At 45.5% G+C, this 19430-nt stretch overlaps 1 protein-coding gene and 1 long non-coding RNA gene across 3 annotated transcripts in view; one reads left to right on the top strand and one right to left on the bottom strand.

Moving 5' to 3' along the window:
- Window positions 1–19430, top strand: part of LOC138407287 (uncharacterized) — a 121121-nt gene that overhangs the window by 390 nt on the left and 101301 nt on the right. For both annotated transcript variants that reach the window (XR_011240732.1, XR_011240731.1), the window contains exon 2: window positions 631–756. This is a non-coding gene — a long non-coding RNA (uncharacterized lncRNA). The remainder of the gene's footprint in view (window positions 1–630; window positions 757–19430) is intronic.
- LOC138407291 (probable serine/threonine-protein kinase clkA) lies at window positions 5250–18884 on the bottom strand (the record flags this gene model as incomplete). The annotated part of the gene is made up of 6 exons (XM_069522747.1): window positions 5250–5343; window positions 5581–5635; window positions 5975–6101; window positions 16989–17216; window positions 17736–17854; window positions 18050–18884. Coding segments are annotated over 6 exons (1458 nt in total), but the record flags the coding sequence as incomplete, so codon positions are not given.

The raw sequence follows: 19430 nt of genomic DNA, 5'->3' as shown, positions 1-19430 counted from the left end.
TGTGCATTAACATGTTTGTTCTCTTGTAGACTCATTTTTACATCAGTGTAACTTTGGTTGTGATGTTTTCCAGGATAATAGACCTGGAGACATCGTGACATGAAACAGTCAAACAGACATTTCAATGGGTAAAGCTCTTGTTCTGCAGAGACTCAATGTGACTCCATGTCAAGATGGCTGCTGGGAATTAGTTCAGACTCAGATTCTATTTAGTTTTTTTTGCTGTTGACGTGAAAATCATGAAACTGCTCAGATAAATAAACACATTGTTCTCTACAGTGTGTTGTGCTGTATTGTTGATGTTCTTTAGCAGCATTACCACACCTGCTGTTGTTGAGTTGAGTTGTGTTTCTGTGTGAAAGCACCAACAAGGGAACACTATTTGAAATAATACATTTTTGCTTTTGGAAACTGAAGTGATTTTACCCATCGTCTCTATATTCACTCTTGTGGAACTAGTGTTACAGCAGGATTAACAATCACCTGCAACAACCTCAGCTGCTGCTGACTTAACATTAGAAACTACTTAAACGAAACTTCAAATAAAGGTTTGTGGTGTTGTGTTAAAACTGTACTGCTTCATGTTTCAGATACTGTCTGAAATATTATTTCATCTCCTTTCCTGCACAGGTTGACAGCAGACTAGTTGCTGCTGTGAAGACACTGAGATTGTGTTAAAATAAGAAAACACTGGATTTACAGACAGCATGGATGGAAAGAGTGACGGGGGACCCTGGTCCAGAACCTCTGTGCCAAGTGAGTGTTAATATTTCTTCTTGCAAAGTCAATCAAATGACAACACAGAGACAAAAAACTAGCAAGAATTGATCCGCAGAATAGCTTAAAGATACACAAAACACACAAAATACTTTAAAGTGAAGCAAATAGGACACAACCACAAAGAGATAAAACAAGTATGAATGTAGAAATAAATACTTCAGGGACAGGTTGATAAATATAATTAAATGCTTTTGAGAAGCTGCCACACCTGTTTTATTATGATCCTTATGCAAGATTCACAAATATGTTCAAGATAATTTTCTTTCTAAACCAGTCTGTGCATTCAGTGCGATTGTAACAAAGCCAATTAAAGTGCGTCATTACATTCATCCCTAAATTCTTGCATGTGCCCTTTCAACACAGGAGATCACACCTTGACAGCACATTTACCAGTTGTGTCAGAACAATGTGACAGAATGAAAACAGTCAGAGGATAACTTCAGTTCAGTCGGTTTAACCATTTATTGAATAAATGGAAATACAGTTATACAAGTTGGCATTGGTTGCTCCATTCCTTGGATGTTCCCTGGATTAGCCGAGCAGCATGCTAGGATGAGCAGGGAACATGTAGAACCCCCAAAATAATGGAACTCAACGCCAAGCTAGATATGGTGTATGCATGTAGCAGCAGCTTGTGCAGACCTCTTCATGATAGGTTATAGAATGCAGCATGCGTTTTCTACAGAAGGACTACACTGTAAAAATGCAGCATGAATACGATATGAACAGAACTAAATCCATAGTTTTTTCCCCTTCTGCTCAGAATGTCTACTTACTGTTGATAAAGCACTGGAGCTTTAAAATACTTTGCCAACAAAAAGTATGAAAAGTAAATACTTTGCATTATCGTTCTCTGCTACCAGCTAGGGATGCAGAGGCAGCAACATCTGGACAGACATAAGTGATGGCCCACCTTTCTCATCATACATTAGGCATGTTACACTCAGTAGTTTTGCAGGTTTGGTGATTTATGTTTTAATATACTGTTTGGTTATGTGTCAGTTCAGAACATGGTGGTTTATGTTGATGATTATCATTTTTATTATTTGTGCTGGTTTATAGTTTTGACCATTATTGAGGTGGCATTAACATTTCTTGAGATCTTCACTTGTCTGCCTTTAGAGACAAAATGCAAGATGTTCAGCAAAATATTTTGGAGAGTATAATTGATTTGATGGGCCTCATTCACCATAATCTTCTTCAGAATTTTCTTAAATTGTTTCTTCGGAAGTTTCCTTAAAACTCTGTGTTCTTCTGAAAGGGTTCTTTAAATAAAAGTGGTTCTTAATGAAAGGCTTAGTCTTACAAAGAACCCTTGCAAACGATTTGGTCAAAAAAGGTTCCTCAGAAGCAAATGGTTCCTTGTCAACTCCTGCCCCACTGTGGTATTTTTAAGTTACTGCATCAGGTGGATGTGAAGCGTGTCATTCAGCATGGACTGAGCTGTGTTGACTGATACAAGCTTTATCAAAAAGATTTAGTATTAAGTGTCGCTGAATATTTAGTAATGCACCAGACAATGTTATCATCAATTTAGTGTTTCACAAACAGAAAACATGTTTTTAAAGTTACTGTTGATGAAAAAATATTACAAATCAAGTCAAATTGAATTTGTTATGAGGTATGTAAAAGTAGACAAAAAACTAAAATCTATTACTGGTGATAAAGTAGCCCTCACCATCCACACCTTAATGAATCGTTTCCTGTTGTAGCCTCTCTGCAGCTGTATGACCGACCCCAAAGAACATTAACTAATTGTGATATTTCCATAAGTTAATGTAAAGAGGTTTGGACACTAGAAGATGTTATGGATCCAGCAGTGGAGGAGGAGTAGATGAGGTCTGCCGTCAGCTGAAAGCTGCACATGTCAAAGATGTCTGACATGACAGGTTAATAAATAAGAAACTTTGTTACTATAGCACTTATCTAAATAAGAAAGATAACATAAAAAACAATCATCTGTTGAATTTAAAAATCAGGCATTAACAAGTGTTTTTAAGCAATTATTTTAAAAACTCTTGAATTGCTGGCTAATCTCCTCAGGTAAGGAATCTTAGTCATTAGGTCCTGGTGGCAGAAGTCCACTCACCCTTAGTTACAAGCCTTGATTTAGGAACCACTAGAAAGTGTTGTGTGGAAGAACTTAGATAACGGTTCGAAGCATAGAGAGTTAGTAGTTCTGTAATATAACTGGAGGCTCAGACCATGCTGAGCTTTACGGTTACTACAAGGAGTTTTCAACCGGATATGAAATGGTCCCATTTTAAAATGGTTGCTTCTTTGACCAACAACAGCAAATGACACAGCCAGGGACAAAAATGGGCTTTTTCTATAAACTATTCTCAATGTCTGCGATCGGGTCGGATTTCTCGTAAGTATTTATGGCTATAAGATCGGAAAAGCTTATGTTTATATTTCCGCCATCATAGACCAACGGCATTACCATCCCACCAGCAAAATGATCGAAGAAGCCACCTGTTCTGTTTACAGAACAAACCGAACGAGGGACTCAGCTGGTGCACAGTCACAGACATTGTTTCCAAACACTGCAGAAAGTTCTGAAGCACTATGTTCATGTACATGAGTCTTTTGTAATAAATTAAAACCATTTCCACTTTTAAGACTTAATCTCCAGTTTTATCGTAGCTAACGTCGTCAATACCAAATTCTTCAATGTTCAACATTTTGACATTGTTGTTTTTACAAATTGAATAACATTTATTTTACACAATAAGAGAAAAGTGTCATGGTCCAATCCCTGGCCTCCGTTCTTCTCTCTGTGTGTGAGGGTGTGTGTGAATGAATGAACAATGCATGTGTGGCATGCCTAGTGTGTGTGAGTGTGATTGCTGCAGGTCTGGGCGTGGGTGTGGTTTCCCTCTGCAGGTCCCTGGCTCACCTGCAGCTCATCACCTCTCATGAACTGCTGCAGTGTAAAAACTTAACGCCACTCATCACCAGATTATACAGATTCCACAGTCGTAGTTACCAGCATTAGAAACTTGAAATCCTTTATCCTGTCTGCCAGTTTCTTGCAGAGCCACTGGGCTTCCCCTGCTGTCAGGCCAAAATTCAGCCATTCCATACCAGAAGACTTCCTGTACCAATACCAGTTATTATTGTTGGACAATTATTAGTAAACTGTGCTATACTGCAAGTCATTGTCTGAGCCGTGTTTGGGTGTAACTCCTGCTCCAGATGTAAAAGAAAAAGCATATGACACATCCTGCTGCTTTGTCAAAACCATTAAACATTCTCCATAACTTTTATTCAAATACTGTATTTATGTCCACATGTAGAATAGAAATGGTTTCTCCACTAAAGCAGCTGGGAAAACTTAACCTTTGGTATTTGATGAAGATGGTCCCAATATGAAATTATCAGAAAGAAGATTGACAGCAGAAATAACCTTGATTCTTCCAGTAGTTTTAATGAATGATTACAATATGTAAAGCAGTTAATATTTTTCTTCTTTTGTGTAATAACACACATTTATCATCATTTCCATCTTTTGTGGCCTTCATCAAATGTGAAAGCACAATTTGTGTCATATACAAAAGAGTAACCACAACAAGTATTTTCCTACATTTTGACCAAAGATAAAGTCTGAAAAAAAGCAATAAATAAATAAATTAAGAGCGGTAAAAGAAACAAGGGTATTTCATTTGATTAGATTATAATCTTGCACCTGTACTGAGTAACATTGTATTGATAATATATGAGAGTAAAATAATGTAAAATTGTGGAAAAATGCAGAAGAACTTCTCTAGATAACTCAAGGTCCACTTGAAGTATGAAATAAAGCAAAAAATGTTAAATAGTTAATGTGAGGACCAATACAAACAGATTTTGAAGGAAATTCCCAGCGGGTACAATCCAGTAAAAATATTTATATTCCAATTAAATTAAGGCTAATAAATTGAATTAAGTTAAGTTGAGTGAGTGTCTATATCAATGGTGCCGACTTAGCTCACTTCAACTTCACCCAGTCACTGCCCCATTTTGCCTAAGTATTCATTTCATAATCTGTGTAACTATCAATCAAAGATGGCAGCAAGTAAACCAAAGAGCAGACTTGTAAAGGTTCTCTCTGAGTCCTTCCAAAAAAATTAATGAACTTCCATTTTTGTTCTGAGCTCTAAAATAGGACGAAAATAAGGAGTCCAATCAGCAGATGTAGCATTCCCATTCTGACACAACAGGCATCACTGGCAGTGGTTGAAGTTGTAGCAGCTGCAGTTGGCGGAGCAGATGTCATAGGTGGGGTAGTGATGATTGTAGTTGGGGTAGTTGTAGTTGTTATTCGTGTAGTTGTTGTAGTAGGGGTAGTTGTAGTTGTCGATGGGGTTGTGGTAGTTGTTGTTGGGGTAGTGGTTGTTGTAGATGAAGTAGTGGTTGTCGTCATTGGGGTAGTGGTTGTTGTCGACGGGGTAGTTGTCGTTGGGGTCGTGGTAGTGGTTATTGTAGTTTTAACAGCGGCTATTGTAGTTCGGGTAGTGGTTGTTGTAGTTGGGGTAGTGGTTGTTGTAGTCGGGGAATTTGTTGTTGCTGTTGAGGTAGTGACTGTTGTAGTTGGAACGGTGGTTGTTGTTGTTGGAGTAGTGGTTGTTGTGGTTGGGGTAGTGGTTGTTGTCATTGGAGTAGTGGTTGTTGTGGTTGTTGTGGTTGGGGTAGTGGTTGTTGTAGTTGGGGTAGTGGTTGTTGTAGTTGGGGTAGTGGTTGTTGTTGTTGGTGTAGTGGTTGTTGTGGTTGGGGTAGTGGTTGTTGTAGTTGGGGTAGTGGTTGTTGTCGTTGGAGTACTGGTTGTTGTTGTTGGGGTAGTGGTTGTTGTAGTCGGAACACTGGTTGTTGTGGTCTGTGTAGTGGTTGTCATTGGAGTAGTGGTTGTTGTTAGTGGGGTAGTGGTTGTTGTGGGTGGGGTAGTGGTTGTTGTGGTTGGGGTAGTGGTTGTCGTTGTTGGTGGGGTAGTGGTTGTTGTAGTTGGAGTACTGGTTGTTGTTGTTGGTGGGGTAGTGGTTGTTGTAGTTGGAGTAGTGGTTGTTGTGGTTGGGTTAGTGGTTGTTGTTGCTGGTGGGGCAGTGGTTGTTGTCGTTGGGGTAGTGGTTGTTGTAGTTGGAGTAGTGGTTGGGGTAGTGGTTGTTGTTGTTGGAGTAGTGGTTGTTGTGGTTGGGGTAGTGGTTGTTGTAGTCGGAACAGTGGTTGTTGTGGTCTGTGTAGTGGTTGTCATTGGAGTAGTGGTTGTTGTTAGTGGGGTAGTGGTTGTTGTGGTTGGGGTAGTGGTTGTCATTGTTGGTAGGGTAGTGGTTGTTGTAGTTGGAGTACTGGTTGTTGTTGTTGGTGGGGTAGTGGTTGTTGTGGTTGGGTTAGTGGTTGTTGTTGCTGGTGGGGCAGTGGTTGTTGTTGTTGGGGTAGTGGTTGTTGTGGTTGGGGAAGTGGTTGTTGTTGTTGGTGGGGTAGTGGTTGTTGTCGTTGGAGTACTGGTTGTTGTTGTTGGGGTAGTGGTTGTTGTAGTTGGAGTAGTGGTTGTTGTTGTTGGCGGGGTAGTGGTTGTTGTCGTTGGGGTAGTGGTTGTTGTTGTTGGTGGGGTAGTGGTTGTTGTCGTTGGAGTGGTGGTTGTTGTAGTTGGAGTAGTGGCTGTTGTGGTTGGGGTAGTGGTTGTTGTCGTTGCAGTAGTGGTTGTTGTTGTTGGTGGGGTAGTGGTTGTTGTAGTTGGAGTAGTGGTTGTTGTTGTTGGTGGGGTAGTGGTTGTTGTTGTTGGGGTAGTGGTTGTTGTGGTTGGGGTAGTGGTTGTTGTGGTTGGAGTACTAGTTGTTGTTGTTGGTGGGGTAGTGGTTGTTGTTGTTGGTGGGGTAGTGGTTGTTGTAGTTGGAGTAGTGGTTGTTGTTGTTGGGGTAGTGGTTGTTGTTGTTGGTGGGGTAGTGGTTGTTGTCGTTGGGGTGGTGGTTGTTGTGGTTGGGGTAGTGTTTGTTGTTGTTGGTGGGGTAGTGGTTGTTGTCGTTGGAGTACTGGTTGTTGTTGTTGGTGGGGTAGTGATTGTTGTAGTTGGAGTAGTGGTTGTTGTTGGTGGGGTAGTGGTTGTTGTCGTTGGGGTAGTGGTTGTTGTGGTCGGTGTCGTGGTTGTAATTGGAGTAGTTGATGTTGTAATTGCAGTAGTTGGAGTACTGGTTGTTGTTTTTGGTGGGGTAGTGGTTGTTGCAGCTGGAGTAGTGGTTGTTGCAGTTGGAGTAGTGGTTGTTGTGGTTGGGGTAGTGGTTGTTGGCCTTGCAGTAGTGGTAGTTGTTGTTGGTGGGGTAGTGGTTGTTGTAGTTGGAGTAGTGGTTGTTGTGGTTAGGGTAGTGGTTGTTGTCGTTGGAGTAGTGGTTGTTGTAGTCGGAACAGTGGTTGTTGTAGTTGGGGTAGTGGTTGTTGTGGTTGGGGTAGTGGTTGTTGTCGTTGGGGTAGTGGTTGTTGTGGTCGGTGTCGTGGTTGTAATTGGAGTAGTTGATGTTGTAATTGCAGTAGTTGGAGTACTGGTTGTTGTTGTCGTTGGGGTAGTGGTTGTTGTCGTTGGAGTACTGGTTGTTGTCGTTGGAGTAGTGGTTGTTGTAGTTGGGGTAGTGGTTGTTGTGGTCGATGTAGTGGTTGTCGTTGGAGTAGTGGTTGTTGTGGTTGGGGTAGTGGTTGTTGTGGTCGGTGTCGTGGTTGTAATTGGAGTAGTGGATGTTGTAGTTGGAGTAGTGGTTGTTGTAGGTGGAGTAGTGGTTGTTGTCGTTGGAGTAGTTGTTGTTGTAGTTGGGGTAGTGGTTGTTGTGGTTGGGGTAGTGGTTGTTGTCGTTGGAGTAGTGGTTGTTGTTGTTGGTGGGGTAGTGGTTGTTGTAGTTGGAGTAGTGGTTGTTGTGGTTGGGGTAGTGGTTGTTGTCGTTGGAGTACTGGTTGTTGTTGTTGGTGGGGTAGTGGTTGTTGTAGTTTGAGTAGTGGTTGTTGTGGTTGGGGTAGTGGTTATTGTTGTTGGTGGGGTAGTGGTTGTTGTCGTAGGAGTAGTGGTTGTTGTAGTTGGGGTAGTGGTTGTTGTGGTTGGGGTAGTGGTTGTTGTTGGTGGGGTAGTGGTTGTTGTAGCTGGAGTAGTGGTTGTTGTGGTTGGGGTGGTGGTTGTTGTTGTTGGTGGGGTAGTGGTTGTTGTAGTTGGGGTAGTGGTTGTTGTGGTTGGGGTACTGGTTGTTGTTGTTGGTGGGGTAGTGGTTGTTGTAGCTGGAGTAGTGGTTGTTGTCGTTGGAGTAGTGGTTGTTGTGGTTGGGGTCGTGGTTGTTGTGGTTGGGGTAGTGGTTGTTGTCGTTGAAGTAGTGGTTGTTGTGGTTGGGGTAGTGGTTGTTGTCGTTGGAGTAGTGGTTGTTGTGGTTGGGGTAGTGGTTGTTGTGGTTGGGGTAGTGGTTGTTGTCGTTGGGGTAGTGGTTGTTGTGGTTGGAGTAGTGGTTGTTGTCGTTGGGGTAGTGGTTGTTGTGGTTGGGGTAGTGGTTGTTGTCGTTGGAGTAGTGGTTGTTGTCGTTGGAGTAGTTGTTGTTGTAGTTGGGGTAGTGGTTATTGTGGTGGGCGTAGTGATTGTTGTCGTTGGTGGGGTAGTGGTTGTTGTCGTTGGAATCGTGGTTGTTGTAGTTGGGGCAGTGGTTGTTGTGGTTGGGGTAGTGGTTGTTGTGGTTGGGGTAGTGGTTGTTGTGGTTGGGGTAGTGGTTGTTGTGGTTGGGGTCGTGGTTGTTGTGGTTGGGGTAGTGGTTGTTGTCGTTGAAGTAGTGGTTGTTGTGGTTGGGGTAGTGGTTGTTGTCGTTGGAGTAGTGGTTGTTGTGGTTGGGGTAGTGGTTGTTGTGGTTGGGGTAGTGGTTGTTGTCGTTGGGGTAGTGGTTGTTGTGGTTGGAGTAGTGGTTGTTGTGGTTGGGGTAGTGGTTGTTGTGGTTGGGGTAGTGGTTGTTGTCGTTGGAGTAGTGGTTGTTGTCGTTGGAGTAGTTGTTGTTGTAGTTGGGGTAGTGGTTATTGTGGTGGGCGTAGTGATTGTTGTCGTTGGTGGGGTAGTGGTTGTTGTCGTTGGAATCGTGGTTGTTGTAGTTGGGGCAGTGGTTGTTGTGGTTGGGGTAGTGATTGTTGTGGTTGGGGTAGTGGTTGTTGTGGTTGGGGTAGTGGTTGTTGTAGTTGGGGTAGTGGTTGTTGTGGTCGGTGTCGTGGTTGTAATTGGAGTAGTGGATGTTGTAGTTGGAGTAGTGGTTGTTGTAGTTGGAGTAGTGGTTGATGTCGTTGGAGTAGTTGTTGTTGTAGTTGGGGTAGTGGTTGTTGTGGTTGGGGTAGTGGTTGTTGTAGTCGGAACAGTGGTTGTTGTAGTTGGGGTAGTGGTTGTTGTCGTTGGAGTACTGGTTGTTGTGGTTGGGGTAGTGGTTGTTGTAGTCGGAACAGTGGTTGTTGTATGTGGGGTAGTGGTTGTTGTGGTTGGGGTAGTGGTTGTTGTGGTTGGGGTAGTGGTTGTTGTGGTCGGTGTCGTGGTTGTAATTGGAGTAGTGGATGTTGTCGTTGGAGTAGTTGTTGTTGTAGTTGGGGTAGTGGTTGTTGTCGTTGGAGTAGTGGTTGTTGTAGTTGGGGTAGTGGTTGTTGTGGTCGGTGTAGTGGTTGTCGTTGGAGTAGTGGTTGTTGTCGTCGGGGTAGTTTTTGTTGTGGTTGGGGTAGTGGTTGTTGTTGTTGGAGTAGTTGTTGTAGTTGGGGTAGTGGTTGTTGTGGTTGGGGTCGTGGTTGTTGTGGTTGGGGTAGTGGTCGTTGTCGTTGGAGTACTGGTTGTTGTTGTTAGTGGGGTAGTGGTTGTTGTAGTTTGAGTAGTGGTTGTTGTGGTTGGGGTGGTGGTTGTTGTTGTTGGTGGGGTAGTGGTTGTTGTAGTTGGGGTAGTGGTTGTTGTGGTTGGGGTACTGGTTGTTGTTGCTGGTGGGGTAGTGGTTGTTGTAGCTGGAGTAGTGGTTGTTGTCGTTGGAGTAGTGGTTGTTGTGGTTGGGGTCGTGGTTGTTTTGGTTGGGGTAGTGGTTGTTGTCGTTGAAGTAGTGGTTGTTGTGGTTGGGGTGGTGGTTGTTGTTGTTGGTGGGGTAGTGGTTGTTGTAGTTGGGGTAGTGGTTGTTGTGGTTGGGGTACTGGTTGTTGTTGCTGGTGGGGTAGTGGTTGTTGTAGCTGGAGTAGTGGTTGTTGTCGTTGGAGTAGTGGTTGTTGTGGTTGGGGTCGTGGTTGTTTTGGTTGGGGTAGTGGTTGTTGTCGTTGAAGTAGTGGTTGTTGTGGTTGGGGTAGTGGTTGTTGTCGTTGGAGTAGTGGTTGTTGTGGTTGGGGTAGTGGTTGTTGTGGTTGGGGTAGTGGTTGTTGTGGTTGGGGTAGTGGTTGTTGTGGTCGGTGTCGTGGTTGTAATTGGAGTAGTGGATGTTGTAGTTGGAGTAGTGGTTGTTGTAGGTGGAGTAGTGGTTGTTGTCGTTGGAGTAGTTGTTGTTGTAGTTGGGGTAGTGGTTGTTGTGGTTGGGGTAGTGGTTGTTGTCGTTGGAGTACTGGTTGTTGTTGTTGGTGGGGTAGTGGTTGTTGTAGTTGGAGTAGTGGTTGTTGTGGTTGGGGTAGTGGTTGTTGTCGTTGGTGTACTGGTTGTTGTTGTTGGTGGGGTAGTGGTTGTTGTAGTTTGAGTAGTGGTTGTTGTAGTTGGAGTAGTGGTTGTTGTGGTTGGGGTAGTGGTTATTGTTGTTGGTGGGGTAGTGGTTGTTGTCGTAGGAGTAGTGGTTGTTGTAGTTGGGGTAGAGGTTGTTGTGGTTGGGGTAGTGGTTGTTGTTGGTGGGGTAGTGGTTGTTGTAGCTGGAGTAGTGGTTGTTGTGGTTGGGGTGGTGGTTGTTGTTGTTGGTGGGGTAGTGGTTGTTGTAGTTGGAGTAGTGGTTGTTGTCGTTGGAGTAGTTGTTGTTGTAGTTGGGGTAGTGGTTATTGTGGTGGGCGTAGTGATTGTTGTCGTTGGTGGGGTAGTGGTTGTTGTCATTGGAATCGTGGTTGTTGTAGTTGGGGCAGTGGTTGTTGTGGTTGGGGTAGTGGTTGTTGTGGTTGGGGTAGTGGTTGTTGTGGTTGGGGTAGTGGTTGTTGTAGTTGGGGTAGTGGTTGTTGTGGTCGGTGTCGTGGTTGTAATTGGAGTAGTGGATGTTGTAGTTGGAGTAGTGGTTGTTGTGGTTGGGGTAGTGGTTGTTGTCGTTGGAGTACTGGTTGTTGTTGTTGGTGGGGTAGTGGTTGTTGTAGTTTGAGTAGTGGTTGTTGTAGTTGGAGTAGTGGTTGTTGTGGTTGGGGTAGTGGTTGTTGTTGTTGGTGGGGTAGTGGTTGTTGTCGTAGGAGTAGTGGTTGTTGTAGTTGGGGTAGTGGTTGTTGTGGTTGGGGTAGTGGTTGTTGTTGGTGGGGTAGTGGTTGTTGTAGCTGGAGTAGTGGTTGTTGTGGTTGGGGTGGTGGTTGTTGTTGTTGGTGGGGTAGTGGTTGTTGTAGTTGGGGTAGTGGTTGTTGTGGTTGGGGTACTGGTTGTTGTTGTTGGTGGGGTAGTGGTTGTTGTGGTTGGGGTAGTGGTTGTTGTCGTTGGAGTAGTGGTTGTTGTGGTTGGGGTAGTGGTTGTTGTGGTTGGGGTAGTGGTTGTTGTGGTCGGTGTCGTGGTTGTAATTGGAGTAGTGGATGTTGTAGTTGGAGTAGTGGTTGTTGTAGGTGGGGTAGTGGTTGTTGTCGTTGGAGTACTGGTTGTTGTTGTTGGTGGGGTAGTGGTTGTTGTAGTTGGAGTAGTGGTTGTTGTAGTTGGAGTAGTGGTTGTTGTGGTTGGGGTAGTGGTTATTGTTGTTGGTGGGGTAGTGGTTGTTGTCGTAGGAGTAGTGGTTGTTGTAGTTGGGGTAGTGGTTGTTGTGGTTGGGGTAGTGGTTGTTGTTGTTGTTGGTGGGGTAGTGGTTGTTGTAGCTGGAGTAGTGGTTGTTGTGGTTGGGGTGGTGGTTGTTGTTGTTGGTGGGGTAGTGGTTGTTGTAGTTGGGGTAGTGGTTGTTGTGGTTGGGGTACTGGTTGTTGTTGTTGGTGGGGTAGTGGTTGTTGTCGTTGGAATCGTGGTTGTTGTAGTTGGGGCAGTGGTTGTTGTGGTTGGGGTAGTGGTTGTTGTGGTTGGGGTAGTGGTTGTTGTGGTTGGGGTAGTGGTTGTTGTAGTTGGGGTAGTGGTTGTTGTGGTCGGTGTCGTGGTTGTAATTGGAGTAGTGGATGTTGTAGTTGGAGTAGTGGTTGTTGTGGTTGGGGTAGTGGTTGTTGTCGTTGGAGTACTGGTTGTTGTTGTTGGTGGGGTAGTGGTTGTTGTAGTTTGAGTAGTGGTTGTTGTAGTTGGAGTAGTGGTTGTTGTGGTTGGGGTAGTGGTTGTTGTTGTTGGTGGGGTAGTGGTTGTTGTCGTAGGAGTAGTGGTTGTTGTAGTTGGGGTAGTGGTTGTTGTGGTTGGGGTAGTGGTTGTTGTTGGTGGGGTAGTGGTTGTTGTAGCTGGAGTAGTGGTTGTTGTGGTTGGGGTGGTGGTTGTTGTTGTTGGTGGGGTAGTGGTTGTTGTAGTTGGGGTAGTGGTTGTTGTGGTTGGGGTACTGGTTGTTGTTGTTGGTGGGGTAGTGGTTGTTGTAGCTGGAGTAGTGGTTGTTGTCGTTGGAGTAGTGGTTGTTGTGGTTGGGGTCGTGGTTGTTGTGGTTGGGGTAGTGGTTGTTGTCGTTGAAGTAGTGGTTGTTGTGGTTGGGGTAGTGGTTGTTGTCGTTGGAGTAGTGGTTGTTGTGGTTGGGGTAGTGGTTGTTGTGGTTGGGGTAGTGGTTGTTGTGGTCGGTGTCGTGGTTGTAATTGGAGTAGTGGATGTTGTAGTTGGAGTAGTGGTTGTTGTAGGTGGGGTAGTGGTTGTTGTTGGTGGGGTAGTGGTTGTTGTGGTTGGAGTAGTTTTTGTTGTAGTTGGGGTAGTGGTTGTTGTTGTTGGTGGGGTAGTGGTTGTTGTCGTTGGAGTAGTGGTTGTTGTAGTTGGGGTAGTGGTTGTTGTGGTTGGAGTAGTGGTTGTTGTAGTTGGGGTAGTGGTTGTTGTTGTTGGTGGGGTAGTGGTTGTTGTGGTTGGAGTAGTTTTTGTTGTAGTTGGGGTAGTGGTTGTTGTGGTTGGGGTCGTGGTTGTTGTGGTTGGGGTAGTGGTTGTTGTCGTTGAAGTAGTGGTTGTTGTGGTTGGGGTAGTGGTTGTTGTCGTTGGGGTAGTGGTTGTTGTCGTTGGAGTACTGGTTGTTGTGGTTGGGGTAGTGGTTTTTGTAGTCGGAACAGTGGTTGTTGTAGTTGGGGTAGTGGTTGTTGTCGTTGGAGTAGTGGTTGTTGTAGTTGGGGTAGTGGTTGTTGTGGTCGATGTAGTGGTTGTCGTTGGAGTAGTGGTTGTTGTGGTCGGTGTCGTGGTTGTAATTGGAGTAGTGGATGTTGTCGTTGGAGTAGTTGTTGTTGTAGTTGGGGTAGTGGTTCTTGTGGTTGGGGTAGTGGTTGTTGTCGTTGGAGTACTGGTTGTTGTTGTTGGTGTGGTAGTGCTTGTTGTAGTTGGAGTAGTGGTTGTTGTGGTTGGGGTAGTGGTTGTTGTCGTTGGAGTTGTTGTTGTTGTGGTTGGGGTAGTGGTTGTTGTTGTTGGTGGGGTAGTGGTTGTTGTCGTTGGAGTAGTGGTTGTTGTAGTTGGGGTAGTGGTTGTTGTGGTTGGAGTAGTGGTTGTTGTGGTTGGAGTAGTGGTTGTTGTTGTTGGTGTAGTGGTTGTTGTGGTTGGGGTAGTGGTTGTTGTAGTTGGGGTAGTGGTTGTTGTCGTTGGAGTAGTGGTTGTTGTAGTTGGTGTAGTGGTTGTTGTGGTTGGGGTAGTGGTTGTTGTAGTTGAAGTAGTGGTTGTTGTCGTTGGAGTAGTTGTTGGTGTAGTCGGAACAGTGGTTGCTGTAGTTGGGGTAGTGGTTGTTGTCGTTGGAGTAGTGGTTGTTGTAGTTGGGGTAGTGGTTGTTGTGGTCGGTGTAGTGTTTGTCGTTGGAGTAGTGGTTGTTGTGGTTGGGGTAGAGGTTGTTGTAGTCGGAACAGTGGTTGTTGTTGGGGCAGTGGTTGTTGTGGTCGGTGTAGTGGTTGTCGTTGGAGTAGTGGTTGTTGTCGTCGGGGTAGTTGTTGTTGTGGTTGGGGTATTGGTTGTTGTTGTTGGGGTAGTGGTTGTTGTAGTCGGAACAGTGGTTGTTGTAGTTGGGGTAGTGGTTGTTATCGTTGGAGTAGTGGTTGTTGTGGTTGCGGTAGTGGTTGTTGTGGTTAGGGTAGTGGTTGTTGTTGTTGGTGGGGTAGTGGTTGTTGTCGTTGGAGTAGTGGTTGTTGTAGTTGGGGTAGTGGTTGTTGTAGTCGGAACAGTGGTGGTTGTGGTTGTTGTGGTTGGAGTAGTGGTTGTTGTAGTTGGGGTAGTGGTTGTTGTAGTTTGAGTAGTGGTTGTTGTAGTTGGAGTAGTGGTTGTTGTGGTTGGGGTAGTGGTTGTTGTTGGTGGGGTAGTGGTTGTTGTAGCTGGAGTAGTGGTTGTTGTGGTTGGGGTGGTGGTTGTTGTGGTTGGGGTGGTGGTTGTTGTTGTTGGTGGGGTAGTGGTTGTTGTAGTTGGGGTAGTGGTTGTTGTGGTTGGGGTACTGCTTGTTGTTGTTGGTGGGGTAGTGGTTGTTGTAGCTGGAGTAGTGGTTGTTGTCATTGGAGTAGTGGTTGTTGTGGTTGGGGTCGTGGTTGTTGTGGTTGGGGTAGTGGTTGTTGTCGTTGAAGTAGTGGTTGTTGTGGTTGGGGTAGTGGTTGTTGTCGTTGGAGTAGTGGTTGTTGTGGTTGGAGTAGTGGTTGTTGTAGTTGGGGTAGTGGTTGTTGTAGTTGGGGTAGTGGTTGTTGTGGTCGATGTAGTGGTTGTCGTTGGAGTAGTGGTTGTTGTGGTTGGGGTAGTGGTTGTTGTGGTCGTGGTTGTAATTGGAGTAGTGGATGTTGTAGTTGGAGTAGTGGTTGTTGTAGGTGGAGTAGTGGTTGTTGTCGTTGGAGTAGTTGTTGTTGTAGTTGGGGTAGTGGTTGTTGTGGTCGGTGTCGTGGTTGTAATTGGAGTAGTGGATGTTGTGGTTGGAGTAGTGGTTGTTGTACTTGAAGTAGTGGTTGTTGTCGTTGGAGTAGTTGTTGTTGTAGTTGGGGTAGTGGTTGTTGTCGTTGGAGTAGTGGTTGTTGTAATTGGAGTAGTGGTTGTTGGAGTTGGGGTAGTGGTTGTTGTCGTTGGAGTAGTGGTTGTTGTAGTTGGGATAGTGGTTGTTGTGGTCGGTGTAGTGGTCGTTGTTGGAGTAGTGGTTGTTGTGGTTGGGGTAGTGGTTGTTGTGGTTGGGGTAGTGGTTGTTGTTGTTGTTGGTGGAGTAGTGGTTGTTGTCGTTGGAGTAGTGGTTGTTGTAGTTGGGGTAGTGGTTGTTGTGGTTGGGGTAGTGGTTGTTGTCGTTGGGGTAGTGGTTGTTGTGGTTGGGGTAGTGGTTGTTGTAGTCGGAACAGTGGTTGTTGTGGTTGGGGTAGTGGTTGTTGTAGTCTGAACAGTGGTTGTTGTTAGGGTAGTGGTTGTTGTGGTCGGTGTAGTGGTTGTCGTTGGAGTAGTGGTTGTTGTAGTTGGCGTAGTGGTTATTGTGGTTGGGGTAGTGGTTGTTGTTGTTGTTGGTGGGGTAGTGGTTGTTGTCGTTGGAGTAGTGGTTGTTGTAGTTGGGGTAGTGGTTGTTGTCGTTGGAGTAGTGGTTGTTGTGGTTGGGGTAGTGGTTGTTGTAGTCGGAACAGTGGCTGTTGTGGTTGGGGTAGTGGTTGTTGTAGTCGGAACAGTGGTTGTTGTTAGGGTAGTGGTTGTTGTGGTCGGTGTAGTGGTTGTCGTTGGAGTAGTGGTTGTTGTAGTTGGCGTAGTGGTTATTGTGGTTGGGGTAGTGGTTGTTGTTGTTGTTGGTGGGGTAGTGGTTGTTGTCGTTGGAGTAGTGGTTGTTGTAGTTGGGGTAGTGGTTGTTGTAGTTTGAGTAGTGGTTGTTGTAGTTGGAGTAGTGGTTGTTGTTGTTGGGGTAGTGGTTGTTGTGGTTGGAGTAGTGGTTGTTGTTGTTGGTGGGGTAGTGGTTGTTGTCGTTGGAGTAGTGGTTGTTGTAGGTGGGGTAGTGGTTGTTGTCGTTTGGGTAGTGGTTGTTGTGGTTGGGGTAGTGGTTGTTGTAGTTGGGGTAGTGGTTGTTGTGGTCGGTGTCGTGGTTGTAATTGGAGTAGTGGATGTTGTAGTTGGAGTAGTGGTTGTTGTCGTTGGAGTAGTGGTTGTTGTAGTTGGGGTAGTGGTTGTTGTGGTTGGGGTAGTGGTTGTTGTCGTTGGGGTAGTGGTTGTTGTGGTTGGGGTAGTGGTTGTTGTAGTCGGAACAGTGGTTGTTGTGGTTGGGGTAGTGGTTGTTGTAGTCGGAACAGTGGTTGTTGTTAGGGTAGTGGTTGTTGTGGTCGGTGTAGTGGTTGTCGTAGTAGTAGTGGTTGTTGTAGTTGGCGTAGTGGTTATTGTGGTTGGGGTAGTGGTTGTTGTTGTTGTTGGTGGGGTAGTGGTTGTTGTCGTTGGAGTAGTGGTTGTTGTAGTTGGGGTAGTGGTTGTTGTAGTTTGAGTAGTGGTTGTTGTAGTTGGAGTAGTGGTTGTTGTTGTTGGGGTAGTGGTTGTTGTGGTTGGAGTAGTGGTTGTTGTTGTTGGTGGGGTAGTGGTTGTTGTCGTTGGAGTAGTGGTTGTTGTAGGTGGGGTAGTGGTTGTTGTCGTTTGGGTAGTGGTTGTTGTAGTTGGGGTAGTGGTTGTTGTGGTCGGTGTCGTGGTTGTAATTGGAGTAGTGGATGTTGTAGTTGGAGTAGTGGTTGTTGTCGTTGGAGTAGTGGTTGTTGTAGTTGAAGTAGTGGTTGTTGTCGTTGGAGTAGTTGTTGTTGTAGTTGGGGTAGTGGTTGTTGTGGTTGGGGTAGTGGTTGTTGTAGTCGGAACAGTGGTTGTTGTAGTTGGGGTAGTGGTTGTTGTCGTTGGAGTAGTGGTTGTTGTGGTTGGGGTAGTGGTTGTTGTAGTCGGAACAGTGGTTGTTGTAGTTGGGGTAATGGTTGTTGTCGTTGGAGTAGTGGTTGTTGTAGTTTGGGTAGTGATTGTTGTTGTTGGTGGGGTAGTGGTTGTTGTCGTTGGAGTACTGGTTATTGTTGTTGGTGGGGTAGTGGTTGTTGTTGTCGTTGGAGTACTGGTTATTGTTGTTGGTGGGGTAGTGGTTGTTGTTGTTGTTGGTGGGGTAGTGGTTGTTGTCGTTGGAGTAGTGGTTGTTGTAGTTGGGGTAGTGGCTGTTGTGGTTGGGGTAGTGGTTGTTGTTGTTGGTGGGGTAGTGGTTGTTGTGGTTGGAGTAGTGGTTGTTGTGGTTGGAGTAGTGGTTGTTGTGGTTGGGGTAGTGGTTGTTGTTGTTGTTGGTGGGGTAGTGGTTGTTGTCGTTGGAGTAGTGGTTGTTGTAGTATGGGTAGTGGTTGTTGTAGTTGGGGTAGTGGTTGTTGTGGTCGGTGTCGTGGTTGTAATTGGAGTAGTGGATGTTGTAGTTGGAGTAGTGGTTGTTGTAGTTGGAGTAGTGGTTGTTGTAGTTGAAGTAGTGGTTGTTGTTGGTGGGGTAGTGGTTGTTGTCGTTGGAGTAGTGGTTGTTGTGGTTGGGGTAGTGGTTGTTGTAGTCGGAACAGTGGTTGTTGTAGTTGGGGTAATGGTTGTTGTCGTTGGAGTAGTGGTTGTTGTAGTTTGGGTAGTGATTGTTGTTGTTGGTGGGGTAGTGGTTGTTGTCGTTGGAGTACTGGTTATTGTTGTTGGTGGGGTAGTGGTTGTTGTTGTCGTTGGAGTACTGGTTATTGTTGTTGGTGGGGTAGTGGTTGTTGTTGTTGTTGGTGGGGTAGTGGTTGTTGTCGTTGGAGTAGTGGTTGTTGTAGTTGGGGTAGTGGCTGTTGTGGTTGGGGTAGTGGTTGTTGTTGTTGGTGGGGTAGTGGTTGTTGTGGTTGGAGTAGTGGTTGTTGTGGTTGGAGTAGTGGTTGTTGTGGTTGGGGTAGTGGTTGTTGTTGTTGTTGGTGGGGTAGTGGTTGTTGTCGTTGGAGTAGTGGTTGTTGTAGTATGGGTAGTGGTTGTTGTAGTTGGGGTAGTGGTTGTTGTGGTCGGTGTCGTGGTTGTAATTGGAGTAGTGGATGTTGTAGTTGGAGTAGTGGTTGTTGTAGTTGGAGTAGTGGTTGTTGTAGTTGAAGTAGTGGTTGTTGTTGGTGGGGTAGTGGTTGTTGTGGTTGGAGTAGTTTTTGTTGTAGTTGGGGTAGTGGTTGTTGTTGTTGGTGGGGTAGTGGTTGTTGTCGTTGGAGTAGTGGTTGTTGTAGTTGGGGTAGTGGTTGTTGTGGTTGGAGTAGTGGTTGTTGTAGTTGGGGTAGTGGTTGTTGTTGTTGGTGGGGTAGTGGTTGTTGTGGTTGGAGTAGTTTTTGTTGTAGTTGGGGTAGTGGTTGTTGTTGTTGGTGGGGTAGTGGTTGTTGTCGTTGGAGTAGTTGTTGTTGTAGTTGGGGTAGTGGTTGTTGTGGTTGGGGTAGTGGTTGTTGTTGTTGGGGTAGTGGTTGTTGTCGTTGGAGTACTGGTTGTTGTTGTTGGTGGGGTAGTGGTTGTTGTCGTTGGAATAGTGGTTGTTGTCGTTGGAGTACTGGTTGTTGTTGTTGGAATAGTGGTTGTTGTCGTTGGAATAGTGGTTGTTGTCGTTGGAGTACTGGTTGTTGTTGTTGGAATAGTGGTTGTTGTAGTTGGGGTAGTGGTTGTTGTGGTTGGGGTAGTGGTTGTTGTTGTTGGTGGGGTAGTGGTTGTTGTCGTTGGAGTACTGGTTGTTGTTGTTGGTGGGGTAGTGGTTGTTGTCGTTGGAATGGTGGTTGTTGTGGTTGGGGTAGTGGTTGTTGTGGTTGGGGTAGTGGTAGTTGTGGTTGGGGTAGTGGTTGTTGTAGTTGGGGTAGTGGTTGTTGTGGTCGGTGTCGTGGTTGTTGTTGTTGGTGGGGTAGTGGTTGTTGTCGTTGGAGTACTGGTTGTTGTTGTTGGTGGGGTAGTGGTTGTTGTCGTTGGAATGGTGGTTGTTGTGGTTGGGTTAGTGGTTGTTGTGGTTGGGGTCGTGGTAGTTGTGGTTGGAGTAGTGGATGTTATAGTTGGAGTAGTGGTTGTTGTAGTTGGAGTAGTGGTTGTTGTAGTTGAAGTAGTGGTTGTTGTCGTTGGAGTAGTTGTTGTTGTAGTTGGGGTAGTGGTTGTTGTCGTTGGAGTAGTGGTTATTGTTGTTGGTGGGGTAGTGGTTGTTGTCGTTGGAGTAGTGGTTGTTGTGGTTGGGGTAGTGGTTGTTGTGGTTGGGGTAGTGGTTGTTGTCGTTGGGGTAGTGGTTGTTGTAGCTGGAGTAGTGGTTGTTGTCGTTGGAGTAGTGGTTGTTGTGGTTGGGGTCGTGGTTGTTGTGGTTGGGGTAGTGGTTGTTGTCGTTGAAGTAGTGGTTGTTGTGGTTGGGGTAGTGGTTGTTGTCGTTGGAGTAGTTGTTGTTGTAGTTGGGGTAGTGGTTGTTGTGGTTGGGGTAGTGGTTGTTGTAGTCGGAACAGTGGTTGTTGTAGTTGGGGTAGTGGTTGTTGTCGTTGGAGTAGTGGTTGTT

This window comes from Paralichthys olivaceus, chromosome 3, assembly GCF_024713975.1.
Source record: "Paralichthys olivaceus isolate ysfri-2021 chromosome 3, ASM2471397v2, whole genome shotgun sequence".
NCBI lineage: Eukaryota > Metazoa > Chordata > Actinopteri > Pleuronectiformes > Paralichthyidae > Paralichthys > Paralichthys olivaceus.
This window is presented reverse-complemented; position numbering and strand designations above follow the sequence as displayed.